General features: G+C 49.2%; 1 protein-coding gene across 2 annotated transcripts in view; it reads left to right on the forward strand.

Annotated features, from left to right (window-relative positions):
• DNAH17 (dynein axonemal heavy chain 17) overlaps positions 1 to 21,188 on the forward strand; it is a 14,992,541-nt gene that overhangs the window by 4,943,776 nt on the left and 10,027,577 nt on the right. For both annotated transcript variants that reach the window (XM_085617470.1, XM_085617471.1), the window contains one exon: positions 16,677 to 17,024. In XM_085617470.1, the coding sequence (XP_085473596.1) occupies positions 16,677 to 17,024 (348 nt within the window). The remainder of the gene's footprint in view (positions 1 to 16,676; positions 17,025 to 21,188) is intronic.

Here is a 21,188-nt window from a genome sequence, read left to right on the forward strand (position 1 = left end):
CAGGGCATTGGTGTATCTAAGGCCTACCAGGGGCTGAAGCATGTATTGTGCCACCCCTGGCCTGGCCTAGCAATTTGACACAACTGGCTGATCACTCAGCTGGGGTAAGTTGGTGTAACCACCTCTTACTTAGGTGTAGTATACCTATACCTAACCTTAAATGGGACACATGTTAACCTATAAGTCACTCCTATGGCAGGCCTTAACCATCCTGAAGGCAAAGTGCTTGGTTCCATGTGAGATGGTGCTCTGGCATGAGCTGAGCCTGTCTGCAGTGGTCGGAACAACTTCCTTCTACCGTTTCCAGATATCGTCATACCATATACTCTTAAGTGCATTATGAACCTCGCGGTTAAATGCTATCTTTGGTTTGGCTTTATCAAAACATGTCGAGTAAGGTGTCATACGAATTGGAATACTAACCCCTCGCCAATTCTGGCGATGGGGTTAGCATTTCACCCTTCTAGAGGGACACGACATGTACAGTACCTGAAACCCGGGTAAAATCAGACATAGCCTCAGCTCCACAAAATGGATGCTGCCACCACAGACACAAGTTTGCCCTCCTGCTGCTGGGAGTCCTTCCAGCTTGGGAGACGTGGACAAAGGGTTTCCTGCCAGGGGAGGTGCGTGCACCACCCCAGACAGGATTTTGTGTATTGGTCAGATAGGGCTTGAATGGAATCAGACATGCCTGAGGCTCACAAGGAGCCTCGGTGCATATGCCAGTTCAAACCGGTCCTGGGGCACACCAGCCCCGGACCTGGGGCGAGCTGGACAAATGATTGGGGGTGTAACCACCCCCCTTCCTGGTCCCACCCTTAGGGAGGGACCTAGCATGTAGTCCGGCCCCTAGAATCCGCTTAAAGGTAGGAGCTGTGTCCTAAGACTTCAGACATCCTGGAATCAACTTACTACAAAGAAGAAGACGGGAACTTCGACGCTCTGCTGCACAGAGGACAGAAGGAAATCTCCCCTATGGTCAGGGAGTGACCATCTTGCTAACGCAAGCACCAACCAGCTACTCGACGTCTGCTTTGCCGCCGCCTCCTGCCGGAGCCCGAGCCCAGAGCCCGACAAGACCTGGACCTCCAGACCTCTCACCGCCCGATCCACAGTCCCCGAAAAGAAGGAACCCATGGAGGCACCGAGACACGTGGAGCCAGCCATCTTGAAAGACCCACGACAAGCTGCAAGCGCGACAACAGAGGCTCCCTCCAAGTTGTGCTTTGGGTCCTGAGAAGCCCAACACCCGAGCAGCATCTGCACCAAAGGTGAGCCCTCCAGCATCTCCACGATCTGCGTGGGGCCCCTCTGCATTTTGCATCTCGACGCGCCTGCCCGGTCCCTGGCCTGTCGGCTAGTGGCCATTTTGGCGACTTAACTTGAAAACTACGATGCTGGTCTGGATGCTCCAGACTGGCCCCTGCTGCTCTCCAAAGGACCAGCCCCTCTGACCTTGCTGGTCAGAACAATCAGCTTTCTCTATTCTTCACGACTTCTGCTTTTGCCAAGGCTTGTTTGCTTCCTTCGAGTCGCCGACACCGCCGACAGCGAGAGCCTGCGTGGGACAGCTCGTGACTCGACTCCTGGACGTCGTCGACCTTCAGGGACCACGTGGCCGCGGAGACAACCTACATCTCATCACCTGTTTGCACCCGACATCGCCTGGTACCTACCTGGTGTAGGAGAGTAGGGTCTGCAATCCTATGATCACCCAGATTTTTTTGCTTTTGCTTCATTGGTTTTTGACTTTCCCCGGCTGTGGGCCTGCCAATCAGACCCACAGCCTAGCTGTTCTCTCTCGAAATTAAACACATGTACATTAGGTGCATCCACCAATTGGAACTGGGCCGCCTTGTCAGTCCCTGTCTCAGCATACCACAGGTATCCAGGGCATCGGTGTACCCAGGGCCTACCAGGGGCTGCAGCATGTATTATGCCACCCCTGGAATGGCCGCCCAAATCTGACACAACTGGCTGCACGACAGCTGGGGCAACGTGGTGTCATCACCCGTTGCTGTAGGTGTAGTATTCCTACACCTAACCCTAAAATGGACACATGGATTCCTATCAGTCACTCCTATGGCAGGCCTTATCAATCCTGAAGGCAGAGTGCAGGGAATCATGTGGGACGGTGCTCTGGCGCGAGCTGAGCCCGTCGACGGCTTGCGGAACCAAGTCCTAATAGCCGTTCCATGGTGACGCGGGCCAACTACTTTTAAATGCATTATAATCCTCGCGGTTATTTGCTAACTCTGGCATCGCATCACCTACACATGTCGAGTAAGGTGTCATACGAATTGGAATACGAACCCCTCGCCAGTTCTGGCGACGGGGTTAGCATTCCCCCCTTTTAGAGGGGCACGACATGGAAGTAACCTTGAACCCCGGTTAAAGTTGACTCAAGCCTCAGCATCACAAAATGGATGCTGCCACCAGACACAAGTCTGACCTCCTGCTGCTGGGAGACCTTCCAGCGAGGGGAGCTTGGACAAAGGGTTTCCTGTTGAGGGCGGTGTTAGCACCATCCCAGACAGGGTTTGTGTATCCCAGGTAGGCAGGGCTGAAAGGAAGGTGATTGCCAGTGGCACCCCGGTGCTCACTGTGCATAGCCCGGCTCAAACCAGTTTCGGGGGCACACCAGCCCCTGAGCTGGGGCGAAGCCGGACAAAGGATAGGGGTGTAACCACCCCCCTCCTGGCTCCACCCATAGGTAGAACCTAGTCACGGGCCAGCCCCTTTTTCTTAGAATAAAGGTAGGAGCGAGTCCCCTTCCCAAATTGGATAATTCTGAATCTTGAACTACTTTCCACGAAAGGAACTCTTGACTATTTCTGAAGACTCTCCCTTGTGGCTAAGGAGTAGCCACCCTGCACCAGCAGGCACCACCTAAGCGCTTGCGGTTTGCTGTAAGTCTCTCCCACGGATCAAGACTGCCCAGCTCGACGAGACCCGAGTTCCCTGCCATCTCTGACCTTTTACCTACCTCATCAGCCCAGCTGAGAGTCGTAGGTGTGACGAGACCTGCGGGACCGGCCATCTTCAGAACCTGCACGACGCTTATCTAGCACGCCCACCGAGGGACCCTCGAGTGAGTGCACCCAGGGTTTGAGAAGCCCTAACCCTGAGCAGCTCCAGCACCGAAGTCTGCCTCCCCAGCATCCCCGAGATCTGCGTGGGGGCCCTTCCGCTCCTTGCTGTTCACCGCGTTGTTCGACCACTTGCCGACCGGCTTGTGGCCCTCTTCACGACGCACCAAGTTTGTTTCATCACTAGTCTGGTTGCTCCAGACTGGCTCTTGCTCCCCTTCAACAGAGGAGTATCACGGACCCTCCTGGTCCACTCCCGACGCCATCTTGACTCCACCGCGTGGGCTTGCCACTGCCACGATCCGCTGCCCCATTCCTGGGCCCAGCATCATCGACAGCAGACACCTGCGTGGGACAGCTCGCCCTCCATCCTGGTCGCCGCCGCGCCTCCTGGTCCGAGGAACAGCCGAGTCCGACGTCATCCACTCACCTGGTCGAGGTGACTTCAGCCGGTACCCTCCTGGTGCCCACACGATCGCTGGCTAGCGGTTGAGAACTGAGTCCCCTCTGCTTTCAGGTTTCCCTCATCACCGATCCAGGCTTGGATCTCGCTGAACATCGACACTGGTCGCCTGCCAGCAACCCTTCTTTCAGGCTCCTGAGACTACAACGAGGACTTCCGACATCTTGCCGAACCTTCCACAGCCGCAGCCTCTGGGCTAGGTAACTCGAGCATTTCGATGCTCCATCGCAGGTTCGCTTTACAAGTGTCCAGTTCCTTTTTCATTTAGTCCCACTGATCGGATCACTCCGGAATCAGTAACTTTAGACTTTCTAACTTCTCCCCTTCCACTTGCAGTGTAATGGTTTCGTGCCCTCGGGCATTTGTGTAAATTGTGCAACCAGAAGTATTTTCCTAAGAGTTTTGTATTGTGCTTAGCTCCCTGACTCATAAAGAGCCAGGGTAGACTTGTTATAAATAAATATCCTTTATTTTCATAACAACTTGTGTGGTGTCCTTTCACTTGGTGTTCAAGGGGTATATGTGATGGTAAACAGCTGGCTTAACACGCCCTCTAGAGTTTAGCCTAAGACTGCTCGTATCCACGCTACTAGGATAGCTGGTCTATAAGGTTGACTTACAACCAATCATCAATAAGGGTTGTTTGGAATGATACACGGTGATCACTAGAATAGTGAACACTACATATCAGGCCAACTTCTCACATTGGTGAGCAGCGGTTGGGATTTGAGCTTGCTGTTGTTTTACCACACACGTATCCTAAGAATATCGCAGTGAAAGATCACATAAGTACCCAGGTACATATAACTTAACTTAGAATACTCCGAGTTCTACTGAACCGGCTGTTGTAGTGTAACAGGGCTTAGCACACCCTGACTACAACTCTTAGCAAGGGATCAGTAGGTAAACACATAGTGTAGGTAGGTGCATCACTTACACCTCACTAGAAAAGCATGTCGGTCCATGGAGAGTCCTCGCAGACTCCCTTAGTGGTCAGTGACCCTCCACAGGGCGTGTCACGATATGCAGCTCTTAGCTTCAAGGAGATGCGACAACTGTGTGCCTCCAGGAAGCTAAACCAGGGTTCTAACCCTACCATCGCATTTTTGATAGGTCTCTTAGAGACGTACGATGCCAGGAGGTCCTCTAACACAGGTCCCCCCGATGCTGATGGGAACATGCCTCCCTTAGAGGGAACCCTCGGTGACCCAGACCTCGACCTCCACACAGAGAAGGAGGACGAGGAGGAGTTATCAGGAGACGAGGCAGACAAAGGTCCAGTGGTAGTCGGCAGGCTTACAAGGACCAACTTAAGCAGGCATGAGAATGGAACTGGGGGAGCCCCGGGCCCACGCTCAAGCAGGCCTAACCTTGGGAACGGACGAGCTAGGTCTCTCTCCAGAGGCTCTGGCAGATCGGTTCACACACATGTCTCTCAGGCATCTTCTCAGAGAGGAATGACGTCCCCTCAGAGAAGGGAGCATGAAGCGAAGATGAGGGAAGTCAATCTGAGGATCGAGCGGGAAGAACTTGCCCTCGCCAAAGAAAGACTTGCCCTGGCCCGAGAGCAGAAATTAAGTGGGTTAGATCCCACTGGTGGCAGCATTCTCAATAGAGAGAAAGACAGGGGTATAGACACTAGACACCTGAGTAAAATAGTGCCCCCCTTTAAACAAGGGGACGACATCCACAAGTGGATAACTGCCTTGGAGAGGGCATGCACTGTCCAGTGCGTCCCCCCAAGTCAGTGGGCAGCTATACTGTGGCTTTCCTTTGAAGGTAAAGGAAGGGACAAGCTCCTCACTACTAGAGCTGAGGATGCTAACAACTACCAAGTCCTGAAGAACACACTGATTGATAGGTTCGGCTTAACCACGGAACAGTACCGGGTGCTGTTCCGGGACACCCAGAAAATTCAGTCTCAGGATTGGACTGACTTTGTCGATTGTGCCACTAAGGCTTTGGAAGGCTGGTTGCTGGGTAGCAAGGTTACTGATTACACAGGATTGTACAATCTTATCATGCGAGAACAGATTTTAAACAACTGTCAGAACCAATTGTTGCATCAGCACCTTGTCGACTCGGATCTGACCTCTCCCCAAGAATTGGGAAAGAAGGCAGACAGATGGGTCAGAACTAGGGGTGGGCGGAATTTGCGGAATTAACCTTCGCAAATTATCGCGAGAATGTTTAAAATTATCGCAAACAAGCAGAAATATCGCGAAGATGCGGAAGTTTTTTTCCGGCATGTTCGCGCGATTTTCTGCATGGTTGCGGGTCGCCAACTTACCCATGTGGCTGCTTGCGGGCGCGGCCATCTTGTTTTGAGTTGTTCTCGCGGTGCATGATCGCGAGAAGAAAGACGTGATCGCGCGACGCATGACGTCACTGCGGGCGCGAACTGTCGCGAGACAGCGCAAATGGCTAAAAACAATACAACATCTCATGGAGAACGCGACCGGATCAAGAAAACTTGTCGGCGAACGCAGGGATTCAGGTAAGGCGATCGCGCGCGCGCGAGAATGTATCATTTTACAGCGCGAGCAAGAAACAAATTATCGCCAAGCTGCGGAAACCGGAATTTTTGACATTTTCGCGCTCTCCGCGGAACGCAAAAATGTCAAATTATCGCAATTTCCGCGACCGGAACGAAATTTTTGCCCAGGCCTAGTCAGAACAAGGGTCAAGCAGAACCAGAACCAGAACCAGGGTGGTCAGAAGAAAGCAGACCAGAAGGGTAGTAACAAGAATGAACAAAATGACCAGAAGTCTTCGACAGGTCCCCAACAAACCAAAGAGGGTGGGGGTCAGGCTTCACAGAAGAAGAAGACTCAAGAAGGCCAGTCAAAAAGGTGGTGCCAATACTGTAAAAGTAAGACTCACTGGTTTAGTGAGTGCACCAAGAAAGGAGGGCAAACTCCTACCACTGCAGCCCCTAAGGCACCTGCACCCCCTAGTACAGTCAGCAGTGGTAGTGTGCCTCCCAAGGCATTAGTTGGGTTAACCTTGGGAACCGAGGGGAGTGACGACTTAGTCGGCACACTCACTCAGGCCGTCCTTGTCTGTACAGGGGATATGGATATGTCCCCTGATGCCAGTCCCAATACTTTGGGCAAATACAGACAGACACCTTTGATTAATGGAAAAGTGGCTCAGGCCTACAGGGACACTTGTGCCAGTGTCACCATGGTGACGCCTAACTTTGTGGACCCTGGACAGATCATGCTAGGTACCAGTTACCTAGTGACCAATGCCAGCAACGTCACTACCAATCACAGTATGGCAGTTGTTGATTTCTCCTGGGGAGGGGTAAGTGGCCCGAAAAAGGTTGTGGTTAGTTCAGACCTCCCCGTAGAATGTCTGTTGGGTAATGATTTGGAAACGTCACAATGGTCAGAAGTGGAGCAGAGGACTCACATGGAAATGTTAGGCTTGCCAGCACATGTCCTTGCTGTGACCAGGTCACAGGCCAAAAGGTGCCCCACTGAACAGGTGCTGGATCCTGGAAGAACGGACCAGACACCTTCCAAGAAGAGGAGCAGTAAGGGTAAGGCTTCGCCTTCCCCCTTGCCCCAGGTCGTGGATCAAGTCTCTGAGGAGGCTGACCTTAAAGAACTGAGGGAAACTGAGCCGAAAGAGCTTGAACCTGGTCAGGTTGAGTTTCTGGGCTCAGGGGGACCCTCCAGGGAAGACCTGGGGAAGGCACAGTTAGACTGCCCCTCCCTTGAACCCCTCAGACAGCAGGTTGCTGCTGAGGCTGCAGGGAATGCCACAGGTACCCACAAAGTGTACTGGGACGATGGACTCCTGTACTCCGAGGCAAGAGACCCCAAACCTGGTGCGACCAGGAGGCTGGTCATCCCCTTGTCTCTGAGAGGTTTCCTTCTTACCTTGGCCCACGAGATTCCCCTTGCAGGTCACTTAGGCCAGAATAAGACTTGGGACAGAATTGTTCCACACTTTCACTGGCCCCACATGTCCGAAGATACGAAGGAGTTTTGCCGCTCCTGTGTCACTTGCCAAGCCAGCGGTAAGTCAGGTGGCACGACAAAGGCCCCCCTCATACCACTACCGGTGGTGGGGGTACCCTTTGAACGAGTGGGGATCGACATTGTCGGACCAATGGAACCCCAGACAGCATCAGGGCACAAGTTTATACTGGTGGTGGTGGACCACGCCACCAGGTATCCTGAAGCTATTCCACTTAGGACCACTACAGCACCTGTGGTGGCACGGGCCCTACTTGGAGTGTTCTCCAGAGTGGGCTTCCCTAAGGAGGTCGTCTCAGACAGAGGTGCAAACTTCATGTCGGGATATCTGACTGCAATGTGGAAGGAGTGTGGTGTCAACTACAAGTTCACCACACCCTATCACCCACAATGCAATGGGCTTGTTGAGAGATTCAACAGGACCCTAAAAGGGATGATTCACGGACTACCTGAAAAGCTTCGGCGGAGATGGGATGTCCTGATACCCTGCCTCTTGTTCGCCTACCGAGAGGTCCCGCAGAAGGGGGTTGGCTACAGCCCTTTTGAGCTTCTGTTCGGACATCCTGTAAGGGGACCCCTTTGTTTGGTAAAGGAAGGATGGGAGAGACCTCTCAGAAAGCCGGCATCGAACATTGTGGACTATGTACTCGGTCTCCGCTCGCGGAGGGCGGAGTACATGGAAAAGGCGTCTAAAAACCTTGAGGCGAGCCAAGAATTACAGAAAGCTTGGCACGACCAAAAGGCTGTCCTGACTGTGTACCAGCCTGGACAGAAGGTGTGGGTGCTGGAGCCAGTGGCCCCAGCAGCACTCAAAGACAAATGGTCTGGGCCCCACACGATCATTGAGCAAAAGGGAGAGGTCACCTACTTGGTAGACCTGGGAACTCCCCGGAGCCCCCACAGGGTGCTCCATGTAAACAGGCTCAAGGCATATGTCGACAGGGAGGGCATGGGCTTGCTCATGGCCACAGACGAGGGACAGGAGGAGGAGAGTGACCCTCTCCCGGACCTGCTCTCTCAGAACCCTGACGATGGGTCAGTAGATGGTGTTGTCTTTTGTGGCAGCCTCTCTGGACATCAACAAAAGGATTGTAAACAGGTTCTTCAATCCTTTCGACATATGTTCTCTCTGACGCCCAGTCAGACCAATTGGTGTACCCATGAGGTCGACACTGGGGACAGTCTGCCCGTAAAGAGTAAAATCTATTGGCAACCTGATCATGTCAGAGACTGCATCAAGACGGAGGTACAGAAAATGTTGGAGCTGGGAGTCATTGAACCCTCGGACAGCCCCTGGGCTAGTCCCGTAGTTCTCGTGCCGAAACCTCACACCCAGGGCGGTAAGAAAGAGATGAGGTTTTGCGTGGACTACAGAGGTCTCAATGCAGTCACTAAGACTGACGCCCACCCAATACCAAGAGCAGACAAACTTATCGACCGGTTGGCTTTGGCCAGCTACTTAAGTACGTTTGACCTGACAGCTGGGTATTGGCAAATCAGGTTAGCTGAGGAGGCCAAGCCCAAAACAGCATTTTCTACCCCGGGTGGGCACTATCAGTTCGTGGTAATGCCCTTTGGTTTGAAAAATGCACCTGCCACCTTCCAAAGGCTGGTGAATCGAGTTCTCACTGGGTTGGACGACTTCTGCGCGGCGTATCTGGACGATATCGCTGTCTTTAGCTCCACCTGGGAGGATCACCTGGTCCACCTGAGGAAAGTGTTAGAGGCCCTGCAAAAGGCAGGCCTCACTATCAAGGCCACTAAGTGCCAGATAGGGCAGACACAGGTTGTATACCTGGGCCACCTTGTAGGTGGAGGCCAGGTTCAACCATTGGAGAGCAAAATACAGGCCATCCAGGACTGGGCTCCTCCAACCACCCAGACTCAGGTTCGAGCTTTCTTGGGCCTGACTGGTTATTACCGGAAGTTTGTCAGAAATTATGGATCCATTGTGACCCCGCTGAACGACCTGACAAGTAAAAAGATGCCAAAAAAAGTTCAGTGGACAGCAAGCTGTCAGAAGGCATTCGATGACCTAAAGCAGGCCATGTGCACAGCACCTATCCTAAAGAGTCCAGACTACTCCAGACCATTCATTGTCCAAACAGACGCTTCGGAGCTGGGTGTGGGAGCTGTTCTATCTCAACTGAATTTTGATGGTCATGACCAGCCCATAGCTTTTATTAGCAGGAGGCTGACCCCCAGAGAGAAGAATTGGTCAGCTATTGAGAGGGAGGCCTTTGCTGTGGTTTGGGCCCTGAAGAAGTTGAGGCCCTACTTGTTTGGCACTCACTTCAAGATTCAGACCGACCATAAGCCCCTCTTGTGGCTAAATCAAATGAAGGGTGAAAACCCCAAACTACTTAGGTGGTCCATTTCCCTACAGGGGATGGACTTCACAGTGGAGCATAGACCTGGCACTGATCATGGCAATGCAGATGGGCTCTCCAGGTATTTCCACTTAGAGCAAGAAGACTCACCTGGTCAAGGTTAGCTTATTGTCCCAAAGTTTGGGGGGGGTCATGTAGGAGAGTAGGGTCTGCAATCCTATGATCACCCAGATTTTTTTGCTTTTGCTTCATTGGTTTTTGACTTTCCCCGGCTGTGGGCCTGCCAATCAGACCCACAGCCTAGCTGTTCTCTCTCGAAATTAAACACATGTACATTAGGTGCATCCACCAATTGGAACTGGGCCGCCTTGTCAGTCCCTGTCTCAGCATACCACAGGTATCCAGGGCATCGGTGTACCCAGGGCCTACCAGGGGCTGCAGCATGTATTATGCCACCCCTGGAATGGCCGCCCAAATCTGACACAACTGGCTGCACGACAGCTGGGGCAACGTGGTGTCATCACCCGTTGCTGTAGGTGTAGTATTCCTACACCTAACCCTAAAATGGACACATGGATTCCTATCAGTCACTCCTATGGCAGGCCTTATCAATCCTGAAGGCAGAGTGCAGGGAATCATGTGGGACGGTGCTCTGGCGCGAGCTGAGCCCGTCGACGGCTTGCGGAACCAAGTCCTAATAGCCGTTCCATGGTGACGCGGGCCAACTACTTTTAAATGCATTATAATCCTCGCGGTTATTTGCTAACTCTGGCATCGCATCACCTACACATGTCGAGTAAGGTGTCATACGAATTGGAATACGAACCCCTCGCCAGTTCTGGCGACGGGGTTAGCATTCCCCCCTTTTAGAGGGGCACGACATGGAAGTAACCTTGAACCCCGGTTAAAGTTGACTCAAGCCTCAGCATCACAAAATGGATGCTGCCACCAGACACAAGTCTGACCTCCTGCTGCTGGGAGACCTTCCAGCGAGGGGAGCTTGGACAAAGGGTTTCCTGTTGAGGGCGATGTTAGCACCATCCCAGACAGGGTTTGTGTATCCCAGGTAGGCAGGGCTGAAAGGAAGGTGATTGCCAGTGGCACCCCGGTGCTCACTGTGCATAGCCCGGCTCAAACCAGTTTCGGGGGCACACCAGCCCCTGAGCTGGGGCGAAGCCGGACAAAGGATAGGGGTGTAACCACCCCCCTCCTGGCTCCACCCATAGGTAGAACCTAGTCACGGGCCAGCCCCTTTTTCTTAGAATAAAGGTAGGAGCGAGTCCCCTTCCCAAATTGGATAATTCTGAATCTTGAACTACTTTCCACGAAAGGAACTCTTGACTATTTCTGAAGACTCTCCCTTGTGGCTAAGGAGTAGCCACCCTGCACCAGCAGGCCCCACCTAAGCGCTTGCGGTTTGCTGTAAGTCTCTCCCACGGATCAAGACTGCCCAGCTCGACGAGACCCGAGTTCCCTGCTATCTCTGACCTTTTACCTACCTCATCAGCCCAGCTGAGAGTCGTAGGTGTGACGAGACCTGCGGGACCGGCCATCTTCAGAACCTGCACGACGCTTATCTAGCACGCCCACCGAGGGACCCTCGAGTGAGTGCACCCAGGGTTTGAGAAGCCCTAACCCTGAGCAGCTCCAGCACCGAAGTCTGCCTCCCCAGCATCCCCGAGATCTGCGTGGGGGCCCTTCCGCTCCTTGCTGTTCACCGCGTTGTTCGACCACTTGCCGACCGGCTTGTGGCCCTCTTCACGGCGCACCACGTTTGTTTCATCACTAGTCTGGTTGCTCCAGACTGGCTCTTGCTCCCCTTCAACAGAGGAGTACCACAGACCCTCCTGGTCCACTCCCGACGCCATCTTGACTCCACCGCGTGGGCTTGCCACTGCCACGATCCGCTGCCCCATTCCTGGGCCCAGCATCATCGACAGCAGACACCTGCGTGGGACAGCTCGCCCTCCATCCTGGTCGCCGCCGCGCCTCCTGGTCCGAGGAACAGCCGAGTCCGACGTCATCCACTCACCTGGTCGAGGTGACTTCAGCCGGTACCCTCCTGGTGCCACACGATCGCTGGCTAGCGGTTGAGAACTGAGTCCCCTCTGCTTTCAGGTTTCCTTCATCACCGATCCAGGCTTGGATCTCGCTGAACATCGACACTGGTCGCCTGCCAGCAACCCTTCTTTCAGGCTCCTGAGACTACAACGAGGACTTCCGACATCTTGCCGAACCTTCCACAGCCGCAGCCTCTGGGCTAGGTAACTCGAGCATTTCGATGCTCCATCGCGGTTCGCTTTACAAGTGTCCAGTTCCTTTTTCGTTTAGTCCCACTGATCGGATCACTCCGGAATCAGTAACTTTAGACTTTCTAACTTCTCCCCTTCCACTTGCAGTGTAATGGTTTCGTGCCCTCGGGCATTTGTGTAAATTGTGCAACCAGAAGTATTTTCCTAAGAGTTTTGTATTGTGCTTAGCTCCCTGACTCATAAAGAACCAGGGTAGACTTGTTATAAATAAATATCCTTTATTTTCATAACAACTTGTGTGGTGTCCTTTCACTTGGTGTTCAAGGGGTATATGTGATGGTAAACAGCTGGCTTAACACGCCCTCTAGAGTTTAGCCTAAGACTGCTCGTATCCACGCTACTAGGATAGCTGGTCTATAAGGTTGACTTACAACCAATCATCAATAAGGGTTGTTTGGAATGATACACGGTGATCACTAGAATAGTGAACACTACATATCAGGCCAACTTCTCACACCTGGTGCCACGCCGGTCACTGGCTAGTGACTGTGAACACTGTCCCCTCTGCTTTCAGGTCTTCTACAACTCCGATCCACCCTTGGATCCACCGCATCTCTTCTGGACCGGCCGCCTGGAGCATCTTTGTCATCAGGCTCCACTGAATCGATAGAAGAAACCCGACGCACTTCGAGACCTATGCACCCGCTTCCTGTGGGTGAGGTAAAGCTGGCACTCCGGTGCCCAAGTGTAGAGAAACATCTCTAGTGTCTGTGTTTTAAGTCTTAAGTTCGTAGTCCATCCAGAAGACCCTTCTAGCAGTAACTTTTGAACTTTTACGCACCCATTGAAAACCTATGGGAGCCCGCGTGTAACTTTCCTCACTGCACAAGCGACCCGTGGACCTCCTGGTCACTAACTGAAGTTAGCTCCTTGTAGGCCCAGCGATTCTAGAGGCCCTAGGCCTTTTCCCTTTCCTGTTCGTGGTACTTATACCACTATTTTAGTATATGGTTTGATCAGCCACCAGGGCCTATCCATATAAAGTGCAACTTCTGTATATTGTAATACTTTCTTGTTTAACGATTTGTGCTCCTATGCTCATAAAGAGTCTAGGGGATACTTTGAGTAATAAATACATATATATTTTTAATATATATCTGTGTGGTGTCCTTTCATTGGTATAAAGGGGGGTTGCATATGGTAAAACAGCCTGCTTAACACGCTTTAACGAGTTTAGCCTCAAAGACTGCTTAGCCTACGCTACCACTAGGGCAGCTAGTCCGAAAAGGTTGACTTTCAACCATACCATAAGGGTTGCTTGGCATGGTACAAGGTGGTCACTTTAACTAGTGAACATCATATACCAGGCCAACTTCTCACAACCTCCATTTGTGAGGATTGAGCGGCGGCAGTTGATGCCATTTGACTTGCCTCCTGAAGTCTGTGATGTCATTCTGGCAGCCAGGCGTTCCTCCACAAAGACGGTATACGCCTGCCGGTGGAACAAATTTGTGGCATGGTACACAGCAAAGGCTGTGGATCCCCTTTCCGTCCCTCTCTCTGAGGCTCTACTCTTTCTTCTTTCTTTGGCCCAGCAGGGCTCTGCTCTGGGCACCTTGAAAGGTTATCTTGCTGCAATCTCTGCCTTCTTACGGCTTCCTGATCAGCCTTCTCTCTTCAAGTCCCCTGTTGTTTCACGTTTTCTCAAAGGCATTACTCACATGTTCCCTCCTGTCCCCTTCGTAATGCCTCAGTGGGACTTGAATCTTGTTCTGACCTTTCTAATGTGCGCTCCTTTTGAGCCTCTTCACAATTGTCCCATTCGTCTTCTCACCCTGAAGACTGCTTTCCTGGTAGCTATCACCTCGGCTAGACGGGTGAGTGAGCTCCAGGCTCTGTCCTCTAAGCCTCCCTTTATTTCTGTTCATCCGGACAAGGTTGTCCTCCGGCCTCATCCTTCTTTTCTACCGAAAGTGGTGACCCCATTTCATCTCGGGCAATCTGTCACGTTGCCCACCTTCTTTCCGCCTCCGCATCCTTCAAAAGAGGAAGAGAGGCTCCACCGTCTGGACCCAAAACGGGCACAGTCCTTTTATTTGGACCGCACCAAACAGTTCCGGGTGGATGACCAAGTTTTTGTTGGATACGTAGGAGCTAAGAAGGGGAAGGCGGTACACAAACGGACCATCTCGCGGTGGGTCGTGTTGTGTATTAAAATGTGTTACTCCTTGGCAAAAAAGGACCCTCCTGTTGGGTTGAGGGCCCATTCCACCCGGGCCACAGCAGCTACTACTGCCCTGGGCCGGGGAGTTCCCTTGCGGGACATCTGTCAGGCGGCGAGGTGGGCTTCACTGCACACGTTTCTCAAGCTCTATTGCCTGGACAGCCAAGTCCGGAGAGACGGCTTCTTTGGCCGTTCTGTTCTCCAGGACTTTCTGGTGTGATCTTGGTTCGCAGACCCACCACCGGGGTTGGTATTGCTGGGGTATCTATTCTAAGGTGAGGAATCTAACTAACGTGTTTCTTTCAGATGAACAAGTTACTTACCTTCGGTAACGATGTATCTGTATCTGATGTAACTTGTTCTAGTCATCCAAAGGTACATTGAACTTAAAGTGTCACATTTTCCATCTTAAGAGAACTAAGCTATTTCTACCATTTTCAAAGTACAGTATTGTGGATTTTTGTCGTTTGTGGTCTTGTGATAAATCTATATAAAGAATGCTTATTTTTTATATAAAACCTGTGTGGTGTCCATCTGTAGTGTTGTCACTGGATTACTGTATGTGTTCACACTGCCTCTGAGATAAGCCTGTCTGCTCGTGCCAAGCTACCAAGGGGGTGAGCAGGGGTTATTTTAAGAGTGTACCCCCTTACCCTGACTAGAAGCAAGGGTCCCTATTTGATCAAAGGTACATACCTCTGCCAACTAGAGACCCCCAGTTCTAACAGGTGGCATAATATATGCTGCCGCCCATGGGAGACCCCTTGTGTACCTACGCCCTGGGTACCTCAGTACCATATACTTGGGACTTAGAAGGGTACATCAGTAGCCAATTAGGGAGGTACCAAAGTACTTACCATTGTCCAATTTAGGGAGAGAGCACAGTGACTGGGGTCCTGATTAGCAGGATCACAGTCAGACTAGTCAGAAAACAGACTGACACCAGCACAAAGTGAGGGTAACCATGAAAGCCGATCCTACTTTCCAACACCCTCTCCGATTGCTAATCATCAATATGGCCTTTCTAGTGGCAATACTATCTGCCCAAAGGGTCAGTAAGTTACTGCCACTGTCTGAAAATCCTCTTTACCATACCATTTATCCAGACAAGCTTATCCTTTGGACTCTAGCATCCTTTTAACAGAATGTGGTAACTCCTTTCCATGTAGGCCAATCTATCACGCTGCCTACCATCTATGCTCATCCCTCTAAAGAAGTGGAGAGACTCCACTGGCTTTACCCAAAAAGAGTGTTATCCTTTTACCTTGACCACACAAAGGAGTTCTGGTTGAATGATCAACTCTTTGTGGGATATGTCGATGCCAAGAAAGGGAAGGCGTTGCAGAAATGGACCATCTCGCCATGGATAGTGCTTTGCATCAAAATATGCAACACATTGGCCAAAAAGCAATCCCCCCAAGGCTTGCATGCTCTATCAGAGCCAAGGCTGCAGCCATTGCATTAGCTTGCACGGTTCCTGTCCTGGATATCTGTCAGACAGCAATGTGGGCTTCTTTGCACTTGTTTACTAAGCACTACTGCCTGAACAATCAGGTCCAGTGTGACAGTCACCATGCCTGTTTGGTCGTACAGGACTTTTTAGTCTAATCCATATTGCAGTCCCAACTTCTGGAAGGTATTGCTTGGGTATCTATTCTAAGATAAGGAATCTGCTGCTAGAGGTCTCAATCAGATGACCAAATGACTTACCTTTGGTAACGTCTTAACTGGTAGAGACTCTATCTAACTGCAGATTTCTTATTGATCCACCCATCTTCTCGGCTCTGTGAACGGATTATAGTGTAATAGGTTCACTCCTCTAAGGACCTCAGCTTCTCACACCAGTGGTCAGTGTTCCTTTTCCTTGTGACTATGATCTTCTGGCATGGAAAGTCAGACAAAAAAAGTGATTTTAGTTGGCTGGGGTGGCACCTCCAAATGCACTGCACATGTCATTTTCCGCGCAGAGCTAAATGACTCCATCTACCGCTGTACAGGGGTACTGCTCATGAAAAGCTTCTTGATCCATTCTGACACCTGGGGAATATTATATGGTAAGGAATTTGTGGCTAGATAGAGTCTTTACCAGGCAAGGCATTACCAAAGGTAAGTAACTTGTTCCAGTTTTTAGAAAAAGTAAATACTGTATAATGAAATCTTATTTCATATTAGACAGCTAATTGTAAAAGTGCTGTTTTAGCAAAGGCTGCTTTATGTTTTCTGAAATTCTGTAAAGTATTTAAAATATTGGAAATGTTTCACTATATGTGTAAGTGTTAGTTGCCTATCTACGCAGTATGTAATCCTATTTTAAATATTTTTTAAGGTGTTGAAGGCACTTGACACTACCTGGTCAACCATGCAATTCGAACATGAAAAACATGCCAGAACAGGAATAATGCTACTTAAATCTGATGAAGAACTAGTAGAGGTGTTAGAGGACAACCAAGTACAGCTTCAAAACCTGATGACATCTAAATATATAGCTCACTTTCTTCAGGAGATTTCAGGTTGGCAGCAGAAATTATCTGTAGCAGATTCTGTCATTTCTATTTGGTATGAAGTGCAAAGAAACTGGAGCCACCTGGAGAGCATCTTCATTGGTTCAGAAGATATTCGGGCACAATTACCAGAGGATTCTAAACGCTTTGATCAAATAGATCTTGAATTTAAAGTAAGTATCCTTTTCTTTGTCGATATTTAAAGTATTATTCCATTGCTTAGCATAGGTAAAATAACAAATCCCTCTTGATTTTCAGTATATTCCTAAGTTGAATACATTCTTGAGTGAAAGACTTAAAGCAGGGTTTAAACAACACAAATGTGTAAGTGATTTAGATTGTGCAAAACACTCATGTGTGATGATTATTAAGGTAAAAATAGAACGTTAGTGTTGCAATATTGCTCAAAGTATCTGTGGATAGGCTGATGAGACCATCAAAGCAGACCCTGACTACAGATAATAATAGGAATTTGTGGGAAGCTGTCTCTCTCTACAGTGCACTAAAATGGAGTACACTGTGCAGAGAGTCCAGTTGGTCCCCAATTGGTTTACAGAGGCTAATGTAGATAATACTGGCTCTCTCTTTTGTGGTAGTGTGGGGAAGCAGTTAGGCTTATCAGAGGCTAGTGCTAAGCATCATAGAGGCTATAAATGAGACACACACTCAAATAATAAATCTGTGACCAATTTAGAAAAATAACACTTCTTTTTTTATATATATTATAAACTCAAAACTTCATTTCAAGGTATGTACAGTTTTAAAAATAAATATTCACAGGTAAGTAAAACATTAAAACTTGTGCTCCTTTATATACAATGTAATCCTATGGGAGGAAAAGGCAAAGATGCATTAAAGGTAGGTAAAGTCGGTTTTAGGGGTTCACCTTCTGGGATTGAAATAGTAGTGAGTCAAGGTTCAAAGTACTACCAGCAGCTCGTCGGTAATTGTCCGGGTTCTACCGGGAGGAGGGTGCTGGTGAGGCTGGTAGGTGGCGTGCTATGAAGAAGGGGGCCACTTGAGAAGAGGCTGCATGGGGGAACTTGTGGGAAAGTCCAAGGGCTCCCAAAGAGGGGCTCAGGTTGCAAGGGGTCATGGTGCACAGGGGCATGGCCAGTTTGTCTGGGCCCGGGTAGAAGGCTCAGGAGCAAAGGGGTTTGGTCGGCTGGGCTGGGTGCCCAAAGATGCACCTTGCGGTCAGGGTCAAGCAGCTGGCAGAGAATAAATCAAGGCAGCTGGGTCACTCTCAAACTGGGAAACTACTATAATATAAGAAATTTTTAACAATTAAGGTTGCTAATAAAACTTATGTGGTGTGCTTCTGAGGCCGGCACGCTGTCTGAACATGCCTAGAACAAATATTAACATATAGCAAGTTTAACAAAACTCGCCCTCTGAGCACATTACTCTTGGAGCTATTGCTCATAAACTTCTTTTGAAATGTTCTTATCAATTCAACAAAATCAACCATGTAAATGTGAACAAAAACAGCCTGAACAATTTTTCACAATCTCTCAATATAGAAACGACATTTATTTTGTTGAAGTCACAAAAATATCTTGATTGTAGTTTGAAACATAATATCATTTCAATCCATGATTTTCGTATTCATGCCTGCCCAATGCATTTCGGGCCTCTTATGGCCCTTCTTCAGGGGCAATAGTCTGCAATCAATACAAACAATGTGAACATTTTTAGTGTGTAGGGTAACACTGTTTTCAGAAAAAAATACAGTATTGTATCTTGATTAAAAAACAACTGAGTATCATCATTACTTTGGTATGAGACAAGTATATTTGCCAAAATATTTCACAGAGAAATATGCACTAAAGACACCAAAGTAGATCCCATTCTTCCAGAGTGATGGTGAAATAATAAATAAATAATGTGACTGATCTTGAATATAGTGTAGCTTAACTTAAATAAAGAAAAATACCTGGTATAATCCGTCATCATGGACTACCTAAAATACAACAGCAACAACAACTAAAATTACTAAACATGTGTTTCACCGACGGTACCATCTACAAATGACATAAACGCAAGGTAAAACTGACCTCCAATAACTTCACCAATCTGTATGCACATTCGGATTCCAAATCAGTACTGCAAACGGTTAATCAATGAAACTACAAAGATATGAAAGCAAAATGTAATCCCAATTCGAATGTGGTATGCAAACAATACTACCGCTATATCAAATCCCGTGCTCACCTCAAACGAAACCCGCAGGAGTCCGTATTATGTCAAAAGCGAAGAACCGATTCCAATAGTATACACGCTATTAGTTATTCCTTATTGCTACCGCGTCTGATGTATTAAGCTTCCTGAACAGGAAATGAAGAACAGACTACATCTTACTTCGCGCTAAAACAAATCTCGCCATCTTGGAATGGGGAAACCATTCAAGCTATAAAGGTGAATTTAAATACGATCTGATGTTCCGCGTTACTGACGCATTTTTCCAGTACCTCTACCTCAAAAAGATAAGATTCAAAAACCGTGCCTAAAAACCAACTGAAATGTGATAAAAATAATTGTGAAAGAAAAGTGAACAAGAAAGTTGGAAATGAGAGTCATACAAAAATGTAAAAAAACGTACATTTCAAATGAAAAGATATGCCTCAATCTGGAATTCTACAAAGTTTTAGTCCAACATGTATGAATATAAGCTCTTAATATACACATGAATATTACAATGAATAAGACTGCGTCGACATGTCCTCTATCCTAGTAGAGTATATCAGGTAACAAAAAACACCCTAACTCTACTTTATCATTAATCCCCTTGGGATCTTGGGTATTTAGCCTCCTTATCCAAAATATTTCCCTCTGTAGCAGCATTTTAGTAAGATTTCTACCAGGGGCTGGGACCACTTTCTCTATGACTTGAAATTTAAGTTGTGATATGGAGTGTTTAAATTTCATCCAATGGACAACTAGACTACTTTTGTGTTGGGTCTCAGTAGTGCTGACGTCTCTTGACAGCTGCTTGTCTGGACTGGACACTCACTGTTTGTGTTTGGTGTAGGGCATCTCATACAAAGCAAACACAAGGAGATGATGGACGGAGTGCTGAAACCTTTCAGACACTTACCCCAGTCACAGATCTGGGTTGAAACCATCATCGTTTTTTGGCTCATTTCGCCACCCCAGTTCAGACCCAGCTATATGCAAATAAGTCTTGACCCTGTGCCTCATGGGAACAGTCAAGTCCGAACTGCCTAGCCATGTCTTCCCTGAACCGATTTTGGGGTAAAACCCCTCATCAGCCACGCTAGCTTGAATTCAATGGCAAAGGGATCAAGGGATGCTTGTTTCGGTCCAGGAAAGTTCTGGCTTGGCAGTTCGGGCTTGACTGTTCCCATGAGGCACAGGGTCAAGACTGATTTGCATATAGCTGGGTCTGAACTGGGGTGGCAAAGTGATCTAAAGAACAATGATGGATTCAACCCAGATGTGTGACTGGAGGTGAGTGTCTGAAAAGTTTCAGTGCTTCGTCCATCATCTCCTTGTGTTTGCATTGTTCGCCCTAAGTTGGCAGAGGATGACCAGACGTGGGTCCCTTGCTCACTTTGCCAATGGATTCAAGCTAGCCTGGCTGATGAGGGGTGTTACCCCAAAACCGGCCCCAGAATGCTTTTTTCTGGTCCATGGAAGACCTGGCTTGGCAGGTCGGGTTGGACTGTTCCTAGGAGGCATAAGGTCAAGACTGATTTGCATATAGCTGTGTCTAAACTGGGGTGGCAAATTGAGCTAAAGAACGATGATGTATTCAACCCAGATCTGTGACTAGGGGTAAGTGTCTGAAAAATTTCAGCGCTCCATCCATCATCTCCTTGTGTTTGCAGGGGATCTGATACCCCAAGGGTTGGTGCTTCACGGCTCCGGTTGGTTGTGGTGTCTTCACACTCGGTGGAGAAACAGATCTCAATCAATCAATCAGTATTTGTCAAGCGCGACTAATCACCAGTGAGTGTCTGACCTTTGGAAGCACAAGTACCTTCCCCTGTTCATCTGCAGCATTGGTCGTGTTGGGGATCTGCAAGGCAGTGGACCAGACTCTACTTGTCTGTGCCTGCGGACTGAAGGAGAGTAGCTCCTCTACTTCAAGGGAAACTTTCAGTGTTGTGGTAGTACTGGAAGGCTACCCAAGGATTTGGTAGCTCTCCAGCTCGCAATACATGTCTCTCTGTCTCGATTCTTGATAGAGGGCTGAGGACAGCAGGATTTTGCGCCAAAGTCCAAAGTTCAGCTGCAATTTTTGCCAGGCAGTGACTTTTCTTTGTCCTTATTCTGTTGATCTGTTGCCTCTGTGTTCTTGGGTTCATGGGTGC

This window comes from Triturus cristatus, chromosome 7 (assembly GCF_964204655.1).
Source record: "Triturus cristatus chromosome 7, aTriCri1.1, whole genome shotgun sequence".
NCBI lineage: Eukaryota > Metazoa > Chordata > Amphibia > Caudata > Salamandridae > Triturus > Triturus cristatus.